The following is a 24,086-nucleotide window of genomic DNA, read 5'->3' as shown; positions in this document are numbered from 1 at the left end:
ATGAAAAGGTCTTGGAGGCTGACAAGAGCAACTGTGGCTAACTTTCTTTTTGTGTTTTTGGTTCTTTTTAAAGGTTTATTTCATGTATATGAGTACACTGTAGCTGTCTTCAGACACATCAGAAAAGGGCATCGGATTCCATTACAGATAGTTGTGAGTCACCACGTGGTTGTTGGAAATTGAACTGAGGACCTCTGGAAGAGCAGCCAGCACTCTTAACCACTGAGCCATCTTTCCAGCTCTTGTGGCTAACTTTCTTGATAGTAGTTCTTCCTACATATCCTCTCATTTAATCTTTGTAATAGCCCAAAGAAAACAAATAGAAAATATTACTATCTCTTTATTACAGATGTAGACAAGTGTGAGGCTAGGTTACTAGCTGAGGGCTTGCAGGAAGGTGGTGGAGTCAATTCTATAATCTGGGCATGGCTAACTCCAGGGCCTGCATTCTACCCACTCTCCATGTTCTTGGGCCACAGCTAGAAGACATGTTTTTAATTGTTGTAGTTAATCCTGGAAAACTCATTTAGATAGTCTTAAAAGCATTTTAAGCATAAGAAAAAAAAAAGTTAATACCTATGTGAAGGCACGAAAATTCTTCTATTTCACTTTACTGAATCATTTAAACAAATATTGGAAAAATACAGTGTTTATATATGTACTGCTCTCTCTAGACATTAAACAAATAAAAAGCAAACTTCACATACTGATGAGCTTCCCTGCCATATCCTTGTTGGACCTTGATTCCTTAGGGTGTTTATACAGATACATCACTGCTCGGCCAATCCCACTATGCTTCAGGGTCTCTTGGCTCACACTAGGTAGCTAGGGAACAAAAACATATACATGCATATTAATTCACTCATAAGCTAGGAGGTATGTTAATCTAGAAATCTTCAAATCCTCCTTCATTCACATTAGAACTAATACAAAACTCCATTTTCAGGATCTACGAAGACATGGAACATCCTTTCTGCCGACACCAAAAGCCGACATCTTAGTATTAGTGAAGTAAAATCTAACAATGTGAAGAAATATGAACTACACATATGTAAGAGAACAGCAGCTCAGCCTAGGCTGTGGAAAGCAACAAACCTAAGCCTGAATCTAAGCATAGCCACCGCTAGCTGCATGGCTCTGGACAAATCATTTTACATGTCTTAGTTTCCTCATCTATAAAATAGAGGCAGTATGCCTAATTTTACAAGTTTTTTGTAAAAGACCAATAAGCTAATACACTAGCTCAGTGTTTTGCATGCACACAGAGGCTCCTTCCAAGTTTCTTCAGATGTTAAGCAACTTGTCTAGGCTGTCCTAGCCACGCCAAAGCGTATGACCCAACTGAAGCTTATCGTCTCTAGATGTAGTACACTTTCGATTTATTTATTGTTCTATATAAATACACTGTAGCTGTCTTCACACACACCAGAAGAGGGCATCAGATCTCATTATAGATGGTTGTGAGCCACCATGTGGTTGCTGGGATTTGAACTCAGGACCTTTGGAAGAGCAGTCAGTGCTCTTAACTGCTGAGCCATCTCTCCAGCCCCTAGTACACTTCCTACTTCAGGTACCTCTCAACAACATGATCACTACTGGACTGCTCTTCTGAGAAACCACTGGCTCCACTAAGAACTCTTCCCTTGAAAACTGTCATTAATCAAGTTTAATAAGGTTTGTTTGTTTTTAATGCTCATTTTACTAGGTATGGTCACTTTTCCCAAACCCCTTTTCTGGCATGCTATAGTAGAACAAAATTTACAAGTAAATGGTACAAAATACACACCCGATCCTTAATAAATTACTTAATAAATTATCTGTGGCTAACCTCTTGCAGAATCTTTAACAATTCCTCCCGAATCTTCAGTGCAGGCAAACTCCTATCTGGTAGAGGTGAGAGCCATTCTTTAATGGCAGACATCACACCACTGTCAATAAATGTTTCTTTAAGGTCCTGCCTACAACAGTAATGATAATAACGATGAACACAGTAACTATGCCAAGTCTATCACCCTGACTTTATTTACATAATGACATCTCAAACTGCTTTTAAAGAAAGTTTAGTTATACTGTTTACTCAACTTCTATTTTAGTTTCAAAAACAGTACAAAAGTTAGCTTCCAGAACTGTACAGATTTGACAAATGTAACCTGCTAAGATATGCAAGCTTTACAAAATAAATTAATACCAATATTGATGATATAGACAGTAAAAAAACAATGAAGTCCAATTATTACTAAAAAAGAAAAAAATCTATTAGAAGAGTTTCACTGTAAGGAAAATACCTCAATTGAACACAAATATTAAATTCTGCTTTATATTGTAAAATAAACTAGAAAATGCAAAATATCTATGCGAAGTCTGCCAGAGAGCTTTGCCTGCCGCAGTGGAAAAAGCAGTTCCAGTTGGCTCACTGGAATGCTACGGCATTTCAACTAACAAAAACAGGTTATCACTTTATTCAAAGAAAAAACCAAAGTTGCTCATGACTACAGCAAACTAACAAAAGAATCCGCAACACAGATTTAGAAGGAGCTTCATTAAAGAAAGAGCAAAGACTGTGATGTACAAGAGTAAATGAATCAGGACAACATGAGCTCTAAGCAATATCTGCTAAGATTTGCTGTTTCCAACTACCATGGGAAAAAAGATGAAAATTTACAAGGTCTCACGTGTCTATAAAGAATAAAATCAGTAAATTTCCAGGTTTTCTTTAATATTACTAGTTTTCTGTTTGTTCTGTTTTCAAAAGTTTTTAAAAAAACTTATGAGCCAGGCATGGTGGCGCATGCCTTTAATCCCAGCACTTGGTAGGCAGAGAAGCAGGCAGATCTCTGTGAGTTCAAGGCCAGCCTGGAAGTTTACGTAGAGAGACCTTGTCTCAAAAAACAAACAAAACCCCCCAAAATGTATGAAGAACGGTAACTGAAGAAAATTTACTCATCCCTGATTTCTATGGCCCAATAGAAGGACATAACTATTTAATAGTTCTAGAACAGTGTATGGTTTGAATATTATTTTATTAAAAGAAAAAACATTTCCAAGAAAACAAAATACTTACTTTTTAAGGTGCATAACCACAGTAGGCAATAAGGTTAATTTTTTCAGAGCTGGCTTTTTTTGATTATTCAATTGTCTGTCTTCCTATTTAGAAAATAGACACCCCCCAAAAAAAGAAAAGGTTTAAAATAAAACAACATTAACTCTTAATAGGCAATTATAATCACCACAATTCTAAACCTTGAAATAGAAATTATGTTCTAAGAAGAAAGCATAAGCTGTCTGCACAAAGCCGAACTCCTTATCTGTTTAGTCAATCAAACCCATAAAATTGTTACATCATTGCTTTTTAACCATCAGAACCAAGAGGCAATGTCATTTTCAATACTGACAAGTTTTCAAGTTTTTGGAGTTTATTCTAGTAACAAAATATAGCTGAAAAATGTTGGTTTCTCTTCAAGGAAGGATATGATCCATTACCAAAAATATTTTTTGAATAATTTCTCCTTTTTATACACTTTATATTTGAATAGACATCAACTGTGTTCATGAACCAGATAGCTATGAAAACAAACTTCCCATTCACTCTTTTACTTACAATTTCTTTTCCTAATAATGTGGCTGAATCTTTTCAGTTAAGATTATTTATAGAATTAAAATTTTTTCAGGAAAAGATTATTACAGAAAGCACGGAACCTTTTATGGTAGTCTAAGCTTAAAGAGAAAGATTTGCCACACCATCAATTTGGTTGAGGGCAGGAGGGGAGAAGGGTAACCTAGAAGAGCTTACCTCAGCAGCTTCATTCATCTTGACAATCATGGCGCTCACAACATCATCTGCATCACTAATAAAAGTGCCCCCATCTCGATTTCGTCTGCGTTTGCCACACATGCTTTTTTTTCGTTGTAACATCATCTCAAAATCTGACAGAAAGTCCATACTAGGCAGCAACACAAAATCAAGCTCTTTAATCACACACCTTCTTGAATCAAATTAAGAACACCAAATTGGGCAGGCATTGGTAGCACATACCTTTAATCCCAGCACTTGAGAGGAAGAGGTAGGTGGGTCTCTTAGGAGTTCGAGGCCAGCCTGGTCTACAGATCGAGTTCCAGGACAGCCAGGACTACCCAAAGAAACCCTGTCTCAAAAAACAAACTTCTTTGACTCTAATCTTGAGTCAAAGAAGTACAACTGTTTAAGATTTATTTTATGTGAGTACACTGTAGATGTCTTCAGACACATCAGAAGAGGGCTTCAGATCTCATTACATATGGTTGTGAGCCACCATGTGGTTGCCGGGAATTGAACTCAGGATCTCTGGAAGAGCAGACTGTGCTCTTAACCACTGAGCCATCTCTCCAGCCCTGTTGTTTATTTTTAAGATTAAGTTTCTTTGTGTAGTTTTCCTTGTCCTAGAACTTACTACATAGACGAGGTTGGCCTCAAACTCAGAGATGCACCTGCCTTTGCCTTCCCAGTGTTGGGATTAAAAGCACGAGTCACCACCACCCAGCTACATATTTTAAAGCTCATATGTGCATAACTTCCTACAACAAGAAGAGGACTTTATGTCAGTTCTTATTCTACCCACTGTAACCATTAATCACAATGAGGCCTAAGTTTTTCATCTGCCACACTCACACCTGTCAGCTGTTAGCTTGAAAAGGAAGAAATCTCAAGTCCTCAGTCAAGAGCACTCAATTTAGGTGTACTGCCTTTTAGGAATAGGAAATGTTAAATTAGTTAAACGTTTTTGTCTTATGAACCATGACTAGAAAAAAGTTAATTGCTGCTTTTTAGTTCTGAAGAGCACACTGAAAATACAGTGACTGTAGGCATGCCAAGGGCTGCTCTTACAGCTATCCTCACTTAGACTCAAGAGGGTGCCACTTCACTGCCACTGGTCATGCTAATAAATCCAAAATTCTGAAAGCAGCACCCAATTCTTGCACATCATTAAATAGAAACTCTACTTGCTAAAGCATAATCTTTACAACTATGGACAGTGCTCAGTCTAGGCTCCCATTCCCCCTCGAGGTATCATCTCTTTTGTGAACATGGTTTGCAACTATCTTAACAAAAGTAATCAAAGTCTAACTAAGAAACATTTTAGTGTTGACTTTAGATTTATTTCCCCTGCCACCCAAAATGAGCCCCCCCCATTTTTTCATATTACATAATTTCTCGGTAGAATCTATCTTGTAAGAAATAAATTAGAAGTGTCATGTAATGGTATGACATCTGAGCACAGAGCAAACAATTCACTAATACTATATAGAGGAGGTGAAGGGGGAAGAGAGAGAGGGAGAGGGGGAGAGAGGGGAGAGAGAGAGAGAGGGGGGGGGGGAGAGAGCGAGCGCATGCGCAAGCGTACTCTTCCCAATCTGGAGCCCCAGATGAGAAACAGAAAAGCTCACTGTGTCCCTCCCTTCACTTTTCTCAGCACCCCCACCACTTACTGCTTGCCTCTCTTTATGTTATCATCAGAATCAGAATCTTCTGCTTCCTTTAGCTGTGTTTCGTTTTTCTCTTCCTCCAAATCTTCTTGGTTAAAACCCTGAAGGCACAGTGAGTTAGCCCATTATAACCATCTTACAGATTTCCTTCTGCAAGTAACTCCCAATTTTTCATGTTAAATAATATATTCACAAAAGACAAAGATACTGAATAGGTGTCAAAAAGGATGTAACAAAAGCTTCCTCCTTACCCCTAATCTGGGAATTTTTTTTTTGTTCCAGATAGGTCCATACCTGTATGAGCACGTTCATGATCTAGGGTCTCCTTTTATTATCTCTATGCCAGCATACTATTCATAGTGTGCACTTTCATATTCCTGCACTTTCCACATTCTACAACCTAAAATACTTCTATTCTTTGTAAGACTTTCTACTATTTCACTGTAAGTATTATAGAACTGCCGCACAGAAATAAAACAAAGCATACTTAAAACAAATAGTCCCATCTTATACTTACCGTAAATTCCTCTTCCTCTTCATCACCAGATTCTCCAAATATATCTGCAATAAGATTTCTAAAAAAGAAAATATAAGAAGATTCATCTGGGGCTGGAGAGATGGTTCAGCAGTTAAGAGCACACTGACTGCTCTTCCAGAGGTCCTGAGTTCAGTTCCCAGCAACCACGTGGTGGCTCTCAACCTTTTGGGATCCGATGCCCTCTTCTGGTGTGTCCAAAGACAGCTACAGTGTACTTATATAAATAAAATAATTCTTAAAAAAAAAAAGAAGATTTATCTGCTTTCTTATATTTGCATATGCATCATCTTAACAAACAAGGCATAATTTATGGACAGCAAAATGTGCAGACCTTAGGCATCTAGTTCAGCAGGCTGTAACAAACGAACACGCATATAACCAGTGCTCTACTCACGAAGCCTATTTCCCCAGAAGTTTCCTCACAGCTGTTTCTTACTTGGGCAGTGCTGAACCCACAGGTGAGGGTGTTTGGTTTTGTTGTTTCAATTACTCTGATTGAGTTACATCCCCAGCCCTTTTAAATTGGCCTTCCACAACCAAAACCCAGAGGTAATATGATTACTGACCCCAGCACCACGTGCTTTACCAGTTCTTAAACTTCATGTAAATGGAGCCATACAACACTCCTTTCATCTCCTTCACTCAGCATAATTTTCATGTTGTGGTCTGTGGTACTACTTCAGCTCAAGTGCTAAATGGCCCAAGGCACTCTACTCCTGACGATCCCTTGAAAGCCCCCATGTTCGTCCTCACTCACTCTTCTTCATTGCCGGACTCACTGTCACTCCCAAACAGGTCCTTGTCTTCCTTCTTCTTCACAGAAGACTCTTCTTTCCCGGCTTCTTCTTCACTGTCAGATGCTACTGTTGTCTCTCGTTTGCCTGACTTGTCCGATACAACATCACTATCAGAGTCATCAGCATCACAGACAACTCGACTCTTCTTTGCTGCTGTTGGAAAATACAATCATTCATGCCCAGTTAAAGGCCCGTGATGCACAAAATTAAAAAACTGAAGACAACTCTGGTACACATCAGATACCTGGACAAACCTCTGACCACACATAAGAAAATTCAACTGACCATCTCCAGTGCACAGAACTAGCAATCTCCGATCTTCAAGGAACCATGAACAAAACTATTCCCATGCGTCACCTTTTTCCTTTATACCCACTACACACTTAAGCGCAACTTTTTTTTACTGTATTGAAACTGTTTTTTTCAGACAGTGTTTCTCTATTTAACAGCCCTGGCTGTCCACGAACTTGCTTTGTAGTTCATGCTGGCCTTGAACTCACAGAATCTGCCTGCCTCTGCCTTGTGAGTGCTAGAATTAAAGATATGCACTACCACCCTCCAACTCTGGATTGAACTTTTAATTTTGGTTATTTTCCTTTATATATTCACCTAATTTGTTTATGCATTTTATTACCATTCTTGGACAGTATCTTTCTTTTCCTTAGATTTATATTTTTCTGTTTGGCCCTTATGTCTTTGTCTTCCTTGCCCCATTAGTCTGGCTTTACCTTATTGTCTTTAAAAAAAAAAACGATTTTTACATTTAACTAATTTTGTGTTTGAATTTTTTTTACTACTTAAGTGGTTTTTTTCCTTTAAATTTTTCTCCTAATTTCCTATTCTTGCTTTCCCCTCTAAAACATCATCAGCTTTCATCTAATGTGCCTCGTTTCTCTTTTCCTGCCCTTCCCCTTCCCCTGTCTTCCTTTACCTCTCTGATTATTTCCATCCTTGCCCTAGGTAACTTGTGACCCCACAGCACACTCTACAGTAACGCTGCCATTTCCAGTCCTCCGGCCACTGGTGTATTAGGTGCAATGGCTAATTTTAAGCATCCTTCTAGATCTCGTGTGATGCTCCTACAGCAGTTTGTCTCCTTCTCACTTCCTGTATGGGAGTGAGCCTTCAAGAGTAGACTGCTCGGAAGATGACTCCCATCCCCAGATTAAGAAAAGATATCCAAACAAGAGTTATATAAATCACCACACAGAAATACAAGAACTGTGAACAGGCAAAGCTACATGACTCCTCAACTATGGAAATCAAGGGTGCTGACCCAGCTAAAATGTAAGACAAAAGTTTCAACACTTTCCTGGTAAAATGAACAATGACTTGAAAGGCTACACAGCAGATGAATCTGATCCATATCCCAGAGAGCGAGTGAGCAACACACAGGGAAAAGGCTACAAAACAGATGAGAAACCTCAATGGAAAAGTCAGCAACACAAAAGGAAAAACAGCAAGAAAACAGATTTTAAGTGAGGGATAAGGGGGAGAAATTGTTAGAATCAAAAACCTCAGTAAATGAAATATGACCTAACGTGCAGTTTTCTGCTGTAACAACTCTTATTCTAAAGGTATATATATATGTGTGTGTGTATATATATATATATATATATATATATATATATATATCCTCCTAAAAAAGGCAAGTTGCAGAAAAAGGTGAGGATGGAGTCTGAGGCAGTGAAGACTAACAGTCTGTACAGCTATGGTCTCTACATAGAACCCTCTAAGCCCTCTCCTATGTAGGTCCTCAACAATGTTTAACATTTAACAACAAGAAAGACTTCTGAAGCTCAGTTCCTGTCTGAGTGAAACTCGAATCAGCAGTTGCAGAGAATCCCAGCCTACTATAGATACAGACAACAGTTTTCATGGGAACATATTTCTTTAACATACTGGCTTTTCTAAGAAAGAAAAATGCAGTCTTTTATATTGGCAATTAAACCATCATTTCAAGCACACAGAAGTTAATACAGTGAAGTTAGAATAACTCAAAGAAAATTTAGCCAATGATAGGAGAGGGAAATGAGTGTTTTCATTATATTTTAGAATATCATGCTAGGTGTTGGGATTTAACTCTGTGATTCAGCACCTGCCTACCACCAAGCACAAGGTCTTGTTTGACCCTTAGCTTAAAAAAAAAAAAAATTAAAAATAAGGCAATTAGAATGTCATGTTGGAAAACAATACAGACCTAACATCTAACATTAACCTTAGAGATTCAAAGCCAGTCAAAGTGCTGAGAATAAGTGACTATTGAATGCTCAACCATGAACGAGACATCTGTATCACTTCCTCTCAGTCTCAGAAAATAAATAAGGTAGAAAGAACAAGGAGAGCCTAAGAGTCAGAGGAAGTGGGGAGGTGGTGAGGACTAGAAACTTCCAATCATGACATGGCTGTTCCACCCTTGTCACATCAGCTATGAATACCTGTCCAAGACTGGGACCATCAATATATGGCCATGTAGAGGGATGAATTTTTGAAGCCCCATCCTCCCTGATGATTTATACTCAGTTAATGGTTGGTAGGGAAAGGAGAAATATTTTCTTCCGCAGTGGAGCCACTGGAAAAGTACACAACTTCCAAAAGGTAAACCTAATAAAACTCATTTGGTTACAAAACAAAAGTAAAAACTGAGTATGAGAGGGAGTTGGACAAGACAGGATAATGAGATAAGTATGATTAAAATACATTATGTACTTATGTGAAATAGCCATGAAGAAACTAACATTACAATCAATATATGCTAATAAAACATACCAGAAGAGGACCCAGTATTCTAGCTGTAGCTAGAGTCAATAAGGAAAGCGACAGTCCAATAGGAATGCTTACATGCGTTGCCTGCGTCATCCTCACTATCAGAAAGCACAGCAGCCTTCCGCTTTGCTACTTTCTCCTCATCCCCCTCCTTTTCTTCATCATCATCACTGTCAATTTTTTGCCTTTTGGGTTCTTCCTCCTCGCTGTCAGAGCTGTGGAGTCCTTTTCTGTCTGTATGGCCATCTGACTCATTCTGCACTTCAGAATCTTCCCTCTTATTCTCCCCATCACTGTCATCTGAGTCTGGCTTCTCTTTGTGTCTGGAGGCATCCTCAGCTTCAGAATCACTAGCAGGTCCTTTCTGAGGGTCCTCACTTTCCGAGTCGCTGACTCGGGGTTTGGGGAGCTCCTCGCTTTCTGAGTCACTGGCCTGGGGCCTTGGAGGGTCCTCACTTTCAGAGTCGCTGACTCGGGGTTTGGGGAGCTCCTCGCTTTCTGAGTCACTGGCCTGGGGCCTTGGAGGGTCCTCACTTTCTGAGTCACTGACTCGGGGTTTGGGGAGCTCCTCACTCTCCGAGTCACTTATCCGAGGTTTGGGAGGCTCCTCATTTTCTGAGTCACTGGCCTGGGGCCTTGGGGGATCTTCACTGTCAGACTCGCTGACCTGAGGCTGCAGAGTGTCCTCAGCTTCAGAGTCACTGGCGGCATGCTTGCTAACCTCTTCCTTTTCAGAGTCACTGGCATGCCCATTAAGCAGCTCTTCATTTTCAGAGTCGCTCCCATGTTGGTTGACAGGTTCATTTTCAGAATCACTAGCAGGAGACTCTGCATGCTCCTCAGAGTCAGAGTCACTGTCCTTTGGCCTGTGAAGCTCCTCACTTTCAGAGTCACTGGCATTAGCATTGGAAGGTTCATCATTCTCAGAGTCTGTTCCATTATGTATCTTGGCCAAGCCATCTTCTCTATCACTAGTTTCATTCTGAAAAATTTAGAAAAAGATAGCAATGTCAAAAAAGGCAGTGAAACTTTAAAATTTTTCAGCAATTTTTTTTAGATGTAGGAATTTGTGAATACTAAAAGAATTTTTTATCCTATACCTCTACAGACACATCACTTTAAATTAAGGCCAGCCTGTGAAATGAACTGTCATAGTCTAGCTCCCAAAGAGAAGTATAATCAAGCCTGTATAGCATGCTTCCAGATGTGGAGGGTCTCAGTAGTTCAAAATGGAGCCTTAACTCCTCACATAATTCTGGTGACCCAAAGAAACCACTACAGCCAATTTAGAAGGGGGATCTTTATAGGACTGCAGGAATATGCTTCTCAAGAAGAAACAAAGAAGTGTAGCATAAAACTTGGAGAGTTTGGATCTACCCTTAAAAATGGTTTTCATTTTACTACCAGTGCAACAGCACAGCATTTCAAAGAAATTATAACCGCTATACATATTCACTGAAATATAACCAATTTAGGAAGTGTAAAATTGTAAGCTTTTTGAATGTTTTCTCGAGCTCTCGGTAAGCACTCACTGAGTCCCTGTCAGTGAGGACGCAGGCGGCTAGCACACGTGCACAGAGCCTGTGGGAAGAACATGCGATCTCATGAGCTCTGAGCTCTTACCTTAGCACACATCTCATTGCAGCAGAGTGCGGGTGAAACACTATGCACAAAGTCATCTAAAAAGGCAGGCATTTTAAACTGTTTTCATCACAGAGGTCTACTATTAGAGCACAGAATGCTCTCTAGTGCACAGGTACATACACATTTGGTGAATGAATAATAAAGGCTTAAAAGGATAATACAAAATTAAACAAACATTTATTTAATAAATACTACACTCAAAGTTGTGGATGTTTCCCAGGTCCTGGCCCTGAGAAAATATTTGTCTAAAATCAGGGAAACACAAGAAAATACATAAAAATTTGATCCACCACCATGAAGGTATACAAGATATTTTGGGGCAGGGGCGTAGAGGTATCCAGACAGGGTTTCTCTATGTAGCCCTAGCTATCCTGGAACTCACTCACTCCGTAGACCAGACTGGCCTTGAACAGAGAGATCTGTCTCCCTCTGTCTCTTGAGTGCTAGGGTCAAAGGTGTGCACTACATGAACACCTGGCTCCTATCATTTTTACTTAAGACTTTTTCTCTTCTTTTCTTTTCTTTTTTTTTTTTTTTTTTTTTTCAGCACTGGTAACTGAACTCAAGACTTCACACATGCTAGGTCAGCTCTACCACCCAGCTCTACCCCAGCACCATCCTCCTTTTGGGAGATATTTCAAGACAGGGTTTCTGTATGTAGCCCTGGCTGTTCTGGAATTCACTCTGTAGACCAGGCTGGCTTCCATCTCAACAGATCCTCCTGCCTCTCTGCCTCTCAAGTGCTAGGATTAAGGGCACCTACCACTACCACCTGTTCTATCATTTTTTTAAATGAGCTTTATAAATATCCAGACACTCATCCATTATGTGGCATGAAAGGATGAAATAGAGCAACCACTTCAGTCAAGAAAGAGCTAGTTCTGGGCATGTAAGCACACATCTTCAATCTCAGAACCTGGGAAACAGAAGCAGTCAGATCTCTAGGAGCACAAGGCTAGCCTGGTCTAAATAGTGCAGTCCCAGGCCAAGCAGAGCTACAGAGTGAGGCCCTGTCCCAATACAAACAAAACCAAAAAGAAAAAAAGAGAAAGAACTACTCCCAAGAGACTCTAGCAGGAGACAAAGACATTATAGAATTTGAGAAGATGATATTAGAAACAGAAACTATGTAGCTAAAAGGTTTAAAAGTTATCAAAATATTTTAGAATTTTAGCAGTCAAACTGAAAACTAAACTCTAAGAAAAAAACAGAAATCAAACATGAGTATAAAAAAACAACAAATTGTCATAAAATTTCTTAAGAAACATTGTTTTTATTCAAACAGGGTCTCAAGTATTTCAGATTGGCCTCAGGCTTGCTTTGTAGCTGAGGCTAGATAACCTTGAACTTCTGATCCTTCCTGCTTCTACTTCCTGAGAGCTGGGATTATAGGCATGCACACCTACATCTAGGTTATATGGTAGTAGGCATTGTACTTAGGGTCTTATAATGTTCTAAGCAAGCACTCTTATCTACTCAGCTAGATACCTAGCCCAAATGTCATCTTCTTAAGGCAAAAAATTCCCAGTTAGAATGGTCAGAAAAAACTGAGCACTCTGAGGGTCTGTGTCCCAAGCTTTCTTTGTAATAATTCATGCTCCAGTTATAAATATTGGCTATCTATCATAAATATCTTGTTCATTTTAGCATTCAAATAGTATTCACATTCTTACAGACTAGCTCCATAGCATATAACAGAAATAACTGTCCTTTTGGTTGTAAGCCTTAGCCTTTAACTGCTGAGCAATCTCCTAGCCTCAACTGACATTCTTAAAGTGAAAAGCAAACTGCTGTACAGCAATGATTTGTATTATGAGGAGAGAGGGGAAAGAAGAGTCTTAAGAAAAATCATAAAATAGCACAATACTATTAATCCAATGTAAACTCCCAGAGAGAATTGCAATGTCTTAAAACTTCATTTTTTACCATTAAGATATAAAAAAACGAAGCTACATTTTAGAATATCCCCCATCTGTCAAAAGCTACCTTACAGTGTCAAAAAACAAAAGCAGTCCTGATGAGTAGAAAACTGATTTTTACACAGATCTGCAACAACCCCGCCTGCCTCCTCATACTCGTCTTGACACACAACTCTTCATCTCACTGCTGCCTCCCTGCCTTTCACACATGTTTTATTTTCATAAAACTTGGCAGCCATAAAGCTTAGCAAGAATACTCCTCACATGTAAAGCCTTCCTTTTCCATCTTCTCTTCTACAAAGAATAGACTTTGTGCAATGTAATGTGAAAATTAAGAACACAGACTTGAGCCATAGTACAGCCTGGGGTCAAAATCATAGCCCTGCCACATTATCCTGTGACCTAGGGAAGTCTGCTTAATGCCTCAAAGCCCCTTCCTCCACTATGTGATAGTCAGAGATAGTAATTACACATTTTTTTTCTTCCTTCCTTGCCGTCCATTCATTTCTTTTTCCAGACAGGGTTTCTCTGTGTAGCGCTGGCTGACCTGAACTCACTCTGTAGACCAGGCTGGCCTCAAACTCACAGAGATCCCACCTGCTTCTGCCTCCCAAGTACTGGGATTAAAGCCTGGCTAGTAACTGTACTTTAAAGAGTTGCTCAAAACATTAAATACACGAAAAGCTGCTAATAACAAATCCTTACTAGTTATATTAATCATAAATCTTTCAAAACAGCACAACATATCCTATGACATAGAGCTAGCTAGTCATTATTCTTTAATACCCCACAGCACCTTCTATTTCTACATTGCCAAAAAATGAGACTCTACCATCCCATCATACATTGATTGACCTTAAGATCAAACACCACTTTTTCTAATTAAATTTGTTTATTTTATATGCATGATTGTTTTGCCTGCAGAGAAAATTGTGTGTGTTTGTAAGTGCACTGCATGTGTGCCAGGTGCCTGCAGAGCCAGAAGAAGGCATCAGATCCCCTGGAAGTGGAGTGACAGGTAGTTGTGAGTCACCATGTGAGTCCTAGGAATTGAACCTGTGTCCTCTCGAAGAGCAGCAAATGCTGTAAATCACTGAGCTATCTCTCTAGCCACCTATTTGTTATATCATGAAAAAGTACTTGTATAAATTCCACACAAAGGGAGTCAGAAAGATGACTCTGGCAAAGAGCACTCATTGTTCTTCCAGAGGACCTGTATTCAGTTCCCAGTACCCACATGGTGAGTCATAACTACAATTCAAGAATACCTGATGCTCTCTTCTGGCCTCATAGAAGCTGAACACAGCTTGATCTACAGAGCAAGTTCCAGGCTAGCCATATTTTGAGACTCTGGTTCAAAAACAAAGCCCTAGACAGCACACAATTTGAAAGTATCATGGGTTTTTGTTACATTTCCTTTTCCAAGAGTGGCAGGCAGATGGATGTGGTACTTCATAACGTTCTCTCTGCACAGTAGAAACTCTGGTCTCCATTCCGTGCAAGGTTTGCTCTTACTAGGATGTCAGAAAAACATTAAGACTGGGTCTACAAGAGGCAAGAGTTGCCAAACAGCAGTAACTACCCATGGTCATCCTCCTTCACACTCCAGAATGGGCCAGGGGAAGTTCAATGACCTTCAGCCAGGAATCTCCAGACTCCTCTCAATCAGGTAAAAAATGGAGAAACTTCTAAATTCAGCAAGAGGCAGAGTCTGTAATATCAGAGTCAAGATTATTTTCCTTCCAATCTCACAGTTTATGATTCTAAGGTAGAGATCCTATTCTAGACCAATCATAAACTCAGGCCCTATTACCACTCCCACCCCACCCCCACCCCCAGATAGCTTTCTTTTTGGAAGCAAAAACATGCCTTAACATGACTAGAATGGAGGCTAAATCCTGGGTAAATGCATTCCAGATTAGGGAATGCTATCTTCTGTGCCATCCTTAATCAAAGGCTGTGTACCTCAGACACTGTCACTCTTCCTCCAGCTTGTTAGAACAAGGTAATGAGATGCTACCTCATTCCTACTCTGGCTGAGAGCTCAGCTTCTGGAGCACTGGAAAAAAACAGGCTTAAACTAAATCACTCTTTTTTTTGTTTGTTTGTTTTTTGTTTTCCGAGACAGGGTTTCTCTGTGTAGCCCTGGCTGTCCTGGAACTCACTTTGTAGACCAGGCTGGCCTCGAACTTAGAAATCGGCCTCTGCCTCCCAAGTGCTGGGATTAAAGGCGGGCACCACCACCGCCCGGCAAGCTAAATCATTCTTGATCACTTCACCAGAGAAATGGATTTCACATATAGCCAGGTTTAAGGAAATTGTGGCAGAAAGCACTTGGGAAGAGATTCTTGACACAGGCTACACTATAGGCAAGTTAGTTTGCTGGACAGCACCAGGGACTAAGACAATTAGGAAGAAGGGCTAGACTTTACTGGAGGACCAGATTTCCAGAATATACACAGTAGTTCAGAATAGTTTCTAATTCCAGTTCCAAGGGATCTGATGCATTCTTCTGGCTCTGCAGATACCATGAATGAACCAGGTACCCAGGCACACACAGAGGAAAAACACACAATACACATAAATAATAAAAAAGACAGCTAGAAGTCATTCTTGGATTGGATTAGAATAATGGTTAACACTGTTCTTAGAACTACTCATTCTAAGGAGCCAGGATTTGGTGGGATTATTTTATAAAGCAATATAAATCACAATGCATTATTCAAAACAAGGAGCAGCAAAGAACTTCACTATCCTGGTGTGGTGAAGGAAAAAGGGAGCTCTGACAGTTTAAAAGCCAACAATAATGAGAGGACCACCAAATAAGCACTTAACAAACCAGAGCACAGGCTAAAAACTAACAGTACCTTGTGGATGTTACTATGTAGTTAGGCACAGAACTTTGTCACTATCCCCTGAACATGTATGGTAAAGAATCTAGTAATGACTGAAAAAAATAGAGAACAATGTGTCTATTACACAAGAACTATACCTTAAAAATTTTTGTTTTTTAGACAGGGAACTCACTTAGTAGCCTAGGCTAGCCTTCATCTCACAGCAATCCTATTTCCAAGGTGCTAGAATTTCAGGCATGAGCCACTCACTTTGCTTGGTTTACCATTTTAAATGTAGTAAGAACCCAAGACCTGTACATGCCAAGAACACACTCTATCACTAAGCCACACACTTCATCTCTTGTGTCATTTGTAGTATGCAATGTGAGTGAGCATCCTTGATGTGGGTTTCAGATGGCAGGGATGAAGCAAAGTCCTGGAATCAATTTTCATGGACACAAGGGTGACTGTACTGTTATAATCACATTATGAAATTATTAAATTACACATAGTGAGATTCTTAATGACATGGAGAAATATTTAATATGTTATTTTAAGCAAAGAGATAAAAATAATATACAGACACAAAATATACATAATATCTTAAGTAACTTAAAAGATATATACAGTTTATATGCAGGAGGGGAGGCTAATATGTAGGAGAAATAATTTCTACAGGCCATTTCTGAGACAATATGTCAATCTTAATTTCTTTCTTTAAAATGATTTCATTTCCAAGTTTTCCACATGTACATTTACTTCTTTAGGATATGTATCAGTTACAGAAGCAACTGTCAATGTTTACCACCAAGTATGAGGCTATGCGATGGCCACCTTAACAGGCTCTAAGCTGACACAGGCACTGGCTGTTCTTTCAGAGGACCTGGGTTCAATTCTCAGCACCCACATGGTGGGTCACATGTGTCTGTAACTCCATTCCCAGGATCTCTGACATCTTCTTCCGGCCTCTGCAGGTAGCAAGCACACACACAGAACACAGACATACATGCAGGCAAAACACTCAACACATGCACACACATAAAAAAAAGATGAAGGAAACTTTACACTATTAATAATTCTGTTTTAACATTTTTTTAGGGGGATAAAGAGATGGCTCAGAGGTTAAGTGCACAAGCTGCTCTTCCAAGAGGACCAGGTTCAATTCCCAGTACCCACTTGGTCACTCAGAACTGTCTGTAACTCCAGTTCCAAGGGACCTAATAATCCTTTCTGTCCTCTGATGGTACCAGGCATGCACATGGTACACTGATACACGTTGAGGCAACACATTCATATTAAATAAATTATAAAGAAATCTAACTTTTAGTGTGTGTGTGTGTGTGTGTGTGTGTGTGTGTGTGTGTGTGTGTTTTGTGCCTGTAGGTTAGAAAGGAGTGTGAGACTGCTTGAAGCTAGAGATAACCCTGACATGAGTACTGCACACTGAACCTGGAAGAGCAGCAGGTACTTTTAACCACTGAGTCATCTTCGCAGTCCCTACACTATTAATAATTCTTACCTGTCATTAATTAAAAATAGAATTTAATTTATTTAAGAGCCTCTAACACTGAGTGACATCAAAACACCTAAATAAGACATTCTAAACCTGCAATTTGCTGACCTCCCACGCCTCTCATAGATTACAGTCCCTACCCTACACTTGCTCCTTGGTGGCCCTTGGGGAATTCAAACACACTACCACTGGCAGGAATGTTCCTCCTCTACAGACACAGGCCTAAATGGCTATTTCTTTGGCATCCTTCCTCAATCATCCCCTTTAAATGTCCCCTCTGCAATAAGGCCTACACGGACCTACTAAACATGGAAGACTAGCTTCCATCTTTGTACCCTGCATTGCTCTATTTTTGTTCTTTCTATTTGTCACTTTCTAATAGACTACATAATTTAAAATATATTACATATCATCTATAATACATACTTATATAATATATATTTTAAACATTAAATATATTATATATTATATATATTTTAAATATATCCTTATGTATAATATAAATATATGGTTGTAACACAAAATATATAGGAATATAAGATACTATAAATATATTTGTGTGTGTGTGTATGTGTGTAATGTAATGTCTTTCTCCTTCCACTGGAAAATAAACAATGGGATTTTGATTCTTATGTTTTTGGACACTGTATGTCCAAAGCACCTTTTAAAAAAGCATGACACACAACAGGTGGTCAGTAAGTAAGTTCGATGTATATATGAATGTGAATGTATACACTAAAAAAAAAAAAAAAAAACAAAACCCAACAGGTCTATAATAACAGAGTTAGTATAATTTCTTTTCTTTTCTTTTCTTTTCTTTCGTTCTTTCTTTCTTTTTTTTTTTTTTTTTTTTTTTTTGGTTTTTCGAGACAGGGTTTCTCTTTATAGCTCTGGCTGTCCTGGAGCTCACTTTGTAGACCAGGCTGGCCTCGAACTCAGAAATCCGCCTGCCTCTGCCTCCTGAGTGCTGGGATTAAAGGCGTGCGCCACCACGCCCGGCTGGCTGGCTGGCTTGCTTGCTTGCTTGCTTGCTTTCTTTCTTTCTTTGTTTTTTGTTTTTGTTTTTGTTTTTGTTTTTTTGAGACATGGTTTCTCTGTGTAGCCCTGGCTGCCCTGGAACTCACTCTGTAGACCAGGCTGGCTTCGAACTCAGAAATCCACCTGCCTCTGCTTCCCAAATGCTGGAATTAAAGGCATGCACCACCACTGTCCAGCAATTTCTTTTCTTTTTGTAAAAGATTGTATTTACTTACTTTGTGTATGAGTGCTTTATCTGCATGCACACCTGCATGGCAGAAAAGGGCATCAGATCCCATTGTAGATGGCTGTGAGCCACTATGTGGTTGCTGGGAATTGAACTCAGGACCTCTGGAAGAGCAGCAAGTGCTGGAAACCATTAAACCATCTCTGCAGCCCAGTATAATTTCTAAGATATATCTACTATTTAAAATTGGACAATCTTCTATGCTTATATAATAAAAATATCAGTCATAAAATTCTTACAAAAATCCATTCACCTTTATCATTCTTATTTGTTTCCGTGTATACCTATCAAAGATGTATGCTGATTTCCTGGGAAATTACAGTTTTATGTTATTAATACTGAAAGGTTATATGACTAGAAAGGTATATTAAGTAGCTTCAAAAATATTTAGGACAAATGTTAAATATTAGGATGTATATACATTTTACTATATGGTTATTAAACTGAAACAGCTTTTAATGCTACATTTGTCCTAAGTATGGTTATACACGCCTATAATCCCAGCTATATAGGAGTTTGCTAAAGCAGAAGAGCCAAAAATTCAAGGCTAGCTTGGGTTACATGAAGAGTTCAAGGCTCTAGCCTGGGCAATTTAGCAAGATTCTGTCTTAACGATAAAAATAATGCTGGCTAGATGGTTCCATTTGTGAAGGCATTTGTCACTAAAGCTGATAACCTAAATTCGATCCTCAGAACCCACTTGGTGGAAGGAGAGAACTAATTTCTGCAAGTTGTCCTTTGACCTTCACGCCCTAAGCATGCTCTGCACTGACCTCCAAGTAAATATAATTAAAAAAAATGAAAGGCAGCTCAGTGGTAGAGTGTTTACTTTCCTAGCAGATGCAAGGCCCTGGGCTTAATCCCAAGTAACACAATAACAAACCACAACAAACACAGCAAAGCAGTACACATTTGAGTTATAATCCTAGACCTTGCTATAGATCAAACCAGTCTAATTCCTGACATAAACCTTAATAAATCATATCCCACTGATCATGTCAAGTGATATTTCTGACTGCTTACTGCCCTTGCCAAATATTATTTACGGGTGCTGAAGCCTGCTAACGTCATACACTGAATAAACAAGCATAGCTGAAAACTGCCTAGTATTTGAAATTTAACCCAAGAGAACTTTCTTCTCTGTGATCTTCGGATGACCAGACTATCCCTACTCATTTTAAAAATGCCTCTACCAATTTTTACACTTTCTTTCAGGGCATTTGAAGTGTAGGGAAAGGCCCACGAAGACACTGTACCTCTGAGTGGTGGTCTACACTTCCAGTGTCGGATCCGGAGTGCTGCTCGGTTACACCATCCTCACCATCTGACCCTGAATCCCGCTCGTCCTGTACTGGGGTTGCACCACCATCATCTGCTTAAAAACAAAACAAAACCCCACTCAGGGTGTACAGTGGATGGCATCTGTAATAATGTTTATGATTACAGTTAAAATGAGCATCTACAGTTAAACTGGGCAAAGGTTCTGAACAAGAGAATGCTCGTATAAATGCTAACAACTACCACCACATGATGCAGCACACGAAACAGTGAAAATATTTCATAAAGGTGAAGGCCAGAACAAATACTAAATGCCAAGTTAGAAATCATCTAAATTATAGTTTCTATTGTTTTATTGTCTATCTTTCTAAGGCATTTACCACGTTCTAATGCACTACGTGACTTAAGTTATTTTGTTTACTGGAGTTTTTTGACTCATAACTTAATCTTTGGAGCCCAGAATATTGTCTGTTACATGGTATACAGGAAGCGCTTGCTTATGAATGGAGAGCACAAGGAACTTCAGTCCAGAAATAATAAAAATTCATTGAAGTATATAAACTATAATTTGATAGAATGAATAGTATTGTTACCTAACCTTAGCCAATATCTTAAAAATACAAAGTAAGATTCTCCTTGAGAGGTACTTAGGGGTATTGGAAGGCATAAGACTTGATTAGCAGTTTAAGAAACAAATAAGTAAACAAATAAAAGTTAAATGAAACAGCCAAGTACAAGAAAGCAAAAAAGGAGTATAAGAAATGGAATTACTTTCATACTAATGAGATATTCAATTCACCTTAAGAGTAAAGTTTACACCTGGGCATGGTGGCGCACGCCTTTGATCCCAGCACTAAGGAAGCAGAGGCAGGAGGATCTCTGTGAGTTCGAGGCCAGCCTGGTCTACAGAGTGAGTTCCATGACAGCCAGGGCTGTTACACAGAGAAACCCTGTCTCAAAAAAACAAAGTTTATAGAGTAACAATAAAAAATAGTTTTGGAACGTCTTAACAATTGTTTTTTCAAATGGATAAACGGCTGGAGAGGTGAGGGCAGATAAGGAGCTAAATTACTATTCTGGAATAATGGGAAAACACCGAATGGCAAAAAAATAAAAATAAAAAATACATAACTAGAGAGCCATAATACAGACATAAAATAATTAAAATCAGAAGGGCAACTAGGCATTCACCTTTAATTCTAGCAACGAGGAGGCAGAGGCAGAGGCAGGCTGATCTCTGATCTCTGTGGATTCCAGGGCAGCCTGGTCTACAAAGTGAGTTTGAGGCCAGCCAGGGTTACAGAGTAAGCTGTCTCAAAAAAAAAAAAAAAAAAACAACCAAAAACGACCTAAACAGCTAAAAAGAGGTGTGTGTTTATGTGTGTTAGGGTACTGTCATCTTTTTGCTACCTCGATTTTTTTTTTCATGTAACATAGCCTACCCACCATTTACACAGAATTATTTTTGAACTTAATTTTAAAATGCCAATGAACTGAAAACATATTTTGGTATGTAGGCAAAACAACAGTTGAGGTTCAGGATAACGGAGTCTGTTATCATCACTGCTGTCAAAGGCAAAACAGAAAACAGCTTAATGCTAAACTATTTGTCCAGTACTTTTGAGACAAAAGTCCAAAAGAGATCGGCATACGGCTGTTTTTACCCAGCAGGCCCTTGCCTTGTTCATGTCTTCGTCTACGGTGCCTAGCATAGTGGAGCCGATTTCATGCTGAAGGCACGAAAGTCACTCCAAGTACCAGGGGACTCGTTCCTTGCTTTAAAATGTGTGTGTGTGAACTTAAAAAGACCCCGCCCTTTCTTCCCGGGAAGGCAGGATCACAGGAAAGATTAAATTAGACCTAACTGGGTAAAAAGAGTCTAAGGATGATTCCTGTCCCCCATCGAACCGGGAAACCTCAACTCCGGGCGATTCCCTTTAAAAGCCGTGTCTATTCCCTGGTAGACCTTCCTGGACCGGAAGCTCCCCTTTGGGGTTCGCTCGCCCAGGCTCCGCCCCGCCCCTCGTCGCCGGGACACCTGAGGAGGCGGCAGGAAGGGACTTCACCAGGGCATGGATGCTGACGGCGGGCTTTCGGGTGCTGGGCCCCGACGGAGAGCTCTTCTCCTCGCCGCAGCGCGGTCCTCCCCGTCCCGACCCACCTGACTGGTCCCCGCTGTAGTACTCCGAGTCCATGGCAGGCGGGCTCTCGGCGGGGAGTGTCCGCGCCACGCGCCGCCCCCGTCACGTCCTTCCTGGCCGAGTGACCTCTCTCCGCCGCGGCGCGCTTCTGCCTCGCCCGAGACTCCGGAGAGGTCGGCGGCGGCGGACGCCGACGCTTCACGCCAGCTACTCCACAGGGCCGTGCCTCACCGGCCGGCAAAACCAAGAATCGCGCTCAACTTCCCAGAAGCACCTCTGGGGCCAAAATGGCGTCTACCCACGGCCCTCAGAGAAATGCAATGCGCAGGCGCCGTCACCCTGCTGTCGGCCAATCAGGATACGCTATGGTAATATGACGCCATGGCACCGCCGGGACAGAGACTGCCGGGAGAACTGAGTGGACGCGGGAAGTTCGGCTCTAGTTAAATACCGGCCTCGGCCGGGTTTGGTCTGTCGCCAGGAGGAGTAATGTTACTCCCTTGGCTCTGAGTTCGGGCTTGCCTTGAAAAACATTTTAGTTCTTGGGAAAAAATGAAAACTCGCTAAAATTACATTTTAACATTCAGCCAAATAACTGTAGTTCCAATTCCCGCCCATAGTTTAGAAAGAAAGTAGCGAGTTGTTCTCTGGGACTTGTAGTTCAAAGGTTGGATTCCCTTCGCCCAGAAAGTTAAAAATAAGATAAGGTAATAAAGATGACTGACTAGTCCTTATAAAACTTTTCATGATCTTTCTTTCTTTACAAAATAACTAAATTATAACTGAAAAACCATCTGGTCAACAAGTACAGATCTTTGTCTTAAGAGCCCATGATAACCAGGAGGTGGTGAAGCAGACCTTCTAATCCTAGCACTCAGGAAACAAGGGTAAGGGGATCTCTTAAGTTCGAAGCCAGCCTGGTCTACAGAGTAAGTTCCATGACAGCCAGGGCTACACAGAGAAACCCTGTCTTAACCAAAACAGTCCCTGATAAAACCTTGATGAAGGGGTAAGTACACTGAGTAACTGGTTTCTAGTCCTCAGTCAGGAAGACTTGAGTGATAGCTTGAGGCAGTAATGGCTTATACTCTTTGTTGCAACAGCTTAGAGGGGAATTTCAAAATACAAGGATAGAAGATTAGAGCTATCATGATAAAGGGTTCAATAAAAAGGATTATTCCTGTTCCCCAAGTGCTCCAGAAGCCTGTCCAGTCTAATGGGGAGTATCTGGCTTGTGATACTGTTCTTTCTTTTTTAAAAAGCTGTCTGCTGTTCTTTGACACCTGATAAATTCGTGTAGAAAGAACATTTCACACACACACCCCCCTGCCAACAGCACAGATTCCTACTCCCTCTGCCACAATGAGATTTAATCCCCATCTATTTTGTAATACCACGGCTGCCAGGGAGTTCACCTGTCTGGGATTTTTCAATGCTATCCTGTACCGGTGTTAGCTCAACCTTGATTTGTTGAGCAAGTTGACTATGTTGTACTTAATGGAGTCCCAACAGGATTGGAATTAATGTTATCCCTTTTGGTTCAGATAGGGGTAGACTGGTGGTTTATTTTAGCCCTAGGGATGCTTATAAGACCTGAAACTAAATATACAACTTGCTGCATGGGATACCAAGGGATAGGTTACCCTTGGCAAAGGGATTCTAGGTAAGCCTGTGCCCAAGTATGTAACTCAAGTATGTTCTCAGGCAGATCCAACAGTTTTTTCTTAGGTCAGGCAGAAATTTAGAGAGCATTTTGTGGCTACTGTTTATGAGAACAAACATTTTAAGGAGAGGAGCATTGGAATCCAAGAGGGAACTTAGGGTTGGGCAGGCTTGGTTTTTCTGAGGAGGAATTTTATCATCAGAGAGAAGAATCAAGACTTCATATGGATCCACACTATGAATGAGGACAGAAATGTCTACAGTTTTTAT

At 40.1% G+C, this 24,086-nt stretch overlaps 1 protein-coding gene across 4 annotated transcripts in view; it reads right to left on the bottom strand.

Moving 5' to 3' along the window:
• The window catches only part of Iws1 (IWS1, SUPT6 interacting protein), a 37,006-nt gene extending 14,118 nt beyond the window's left edge, over nt 1-22,888 (bottom strand). For 2 of the 4 annotated variants that reach the window (XR_386017.3, XM_006526291.4), the window contains exons 1-10: nt 22,175-22,888; nt 19,992-20,107; nt 9,637-10,543; nt 6,756-6,948; nt 5,978-6,035; nt 5,464-5,561; nt 3,791-3,941; nt 3,062-3,144; nt 1,829-1,958; nt 708-825 (exon numbers count right to left, since the gene is read on the bottom strand). Coding sequence is in view for 3 of the 4 variants with exons in the window: in XM_006526291.4 (XP_006526354.1) it covers nt 708-825; nt 1,829-1,958; nt 3,062-3,144; nt 3,791-3,941; nt 5,464-5,561; nt 5,978-6,035; nt 6,756-6,948; nt 9,637-10,543; nt 19,992-20,107; nt 22,175-22,208 (1,888 nt within the window). In the remaining variant the exon portion in view is untranslated. The remainder of the gene's footprint in view (nt 1-707; nt 826-1,828; nt 1,959-3,061; nt 3,145-3,790; nt 3,942-5,463; nt 5,562-5,977; nt 6,036-6,755; nt 6,949-9,636; nt 10,544-19,991; nt 20,108-22,174) is intronic. The other 2 variants (XM_006526292.4, NM_173441.3) reach the window with 2 other exon arrangements.
• Between the last annotated feature and the right edge of the window lie 1,198 nt (nt 22,889-24,086).

The sequence above is a fragment of the Mus musculus genome, chromosome 18 (genome assembly GCF_000001635.26).
Source record: "Mus musculus strain C57BL/6J chromosome 18, GRCm38.p6 C57BL/6J".
NCBI classification, from domain to species: domain Eukaryota; kingdom Metazoa; phylum Chordata; class Mammalia; order Rodentia; family Muridae; genus Mus; species Mus musculus.
This window is presented reverse-complemented; position numbering and strand designations above follow the sequence as displayed.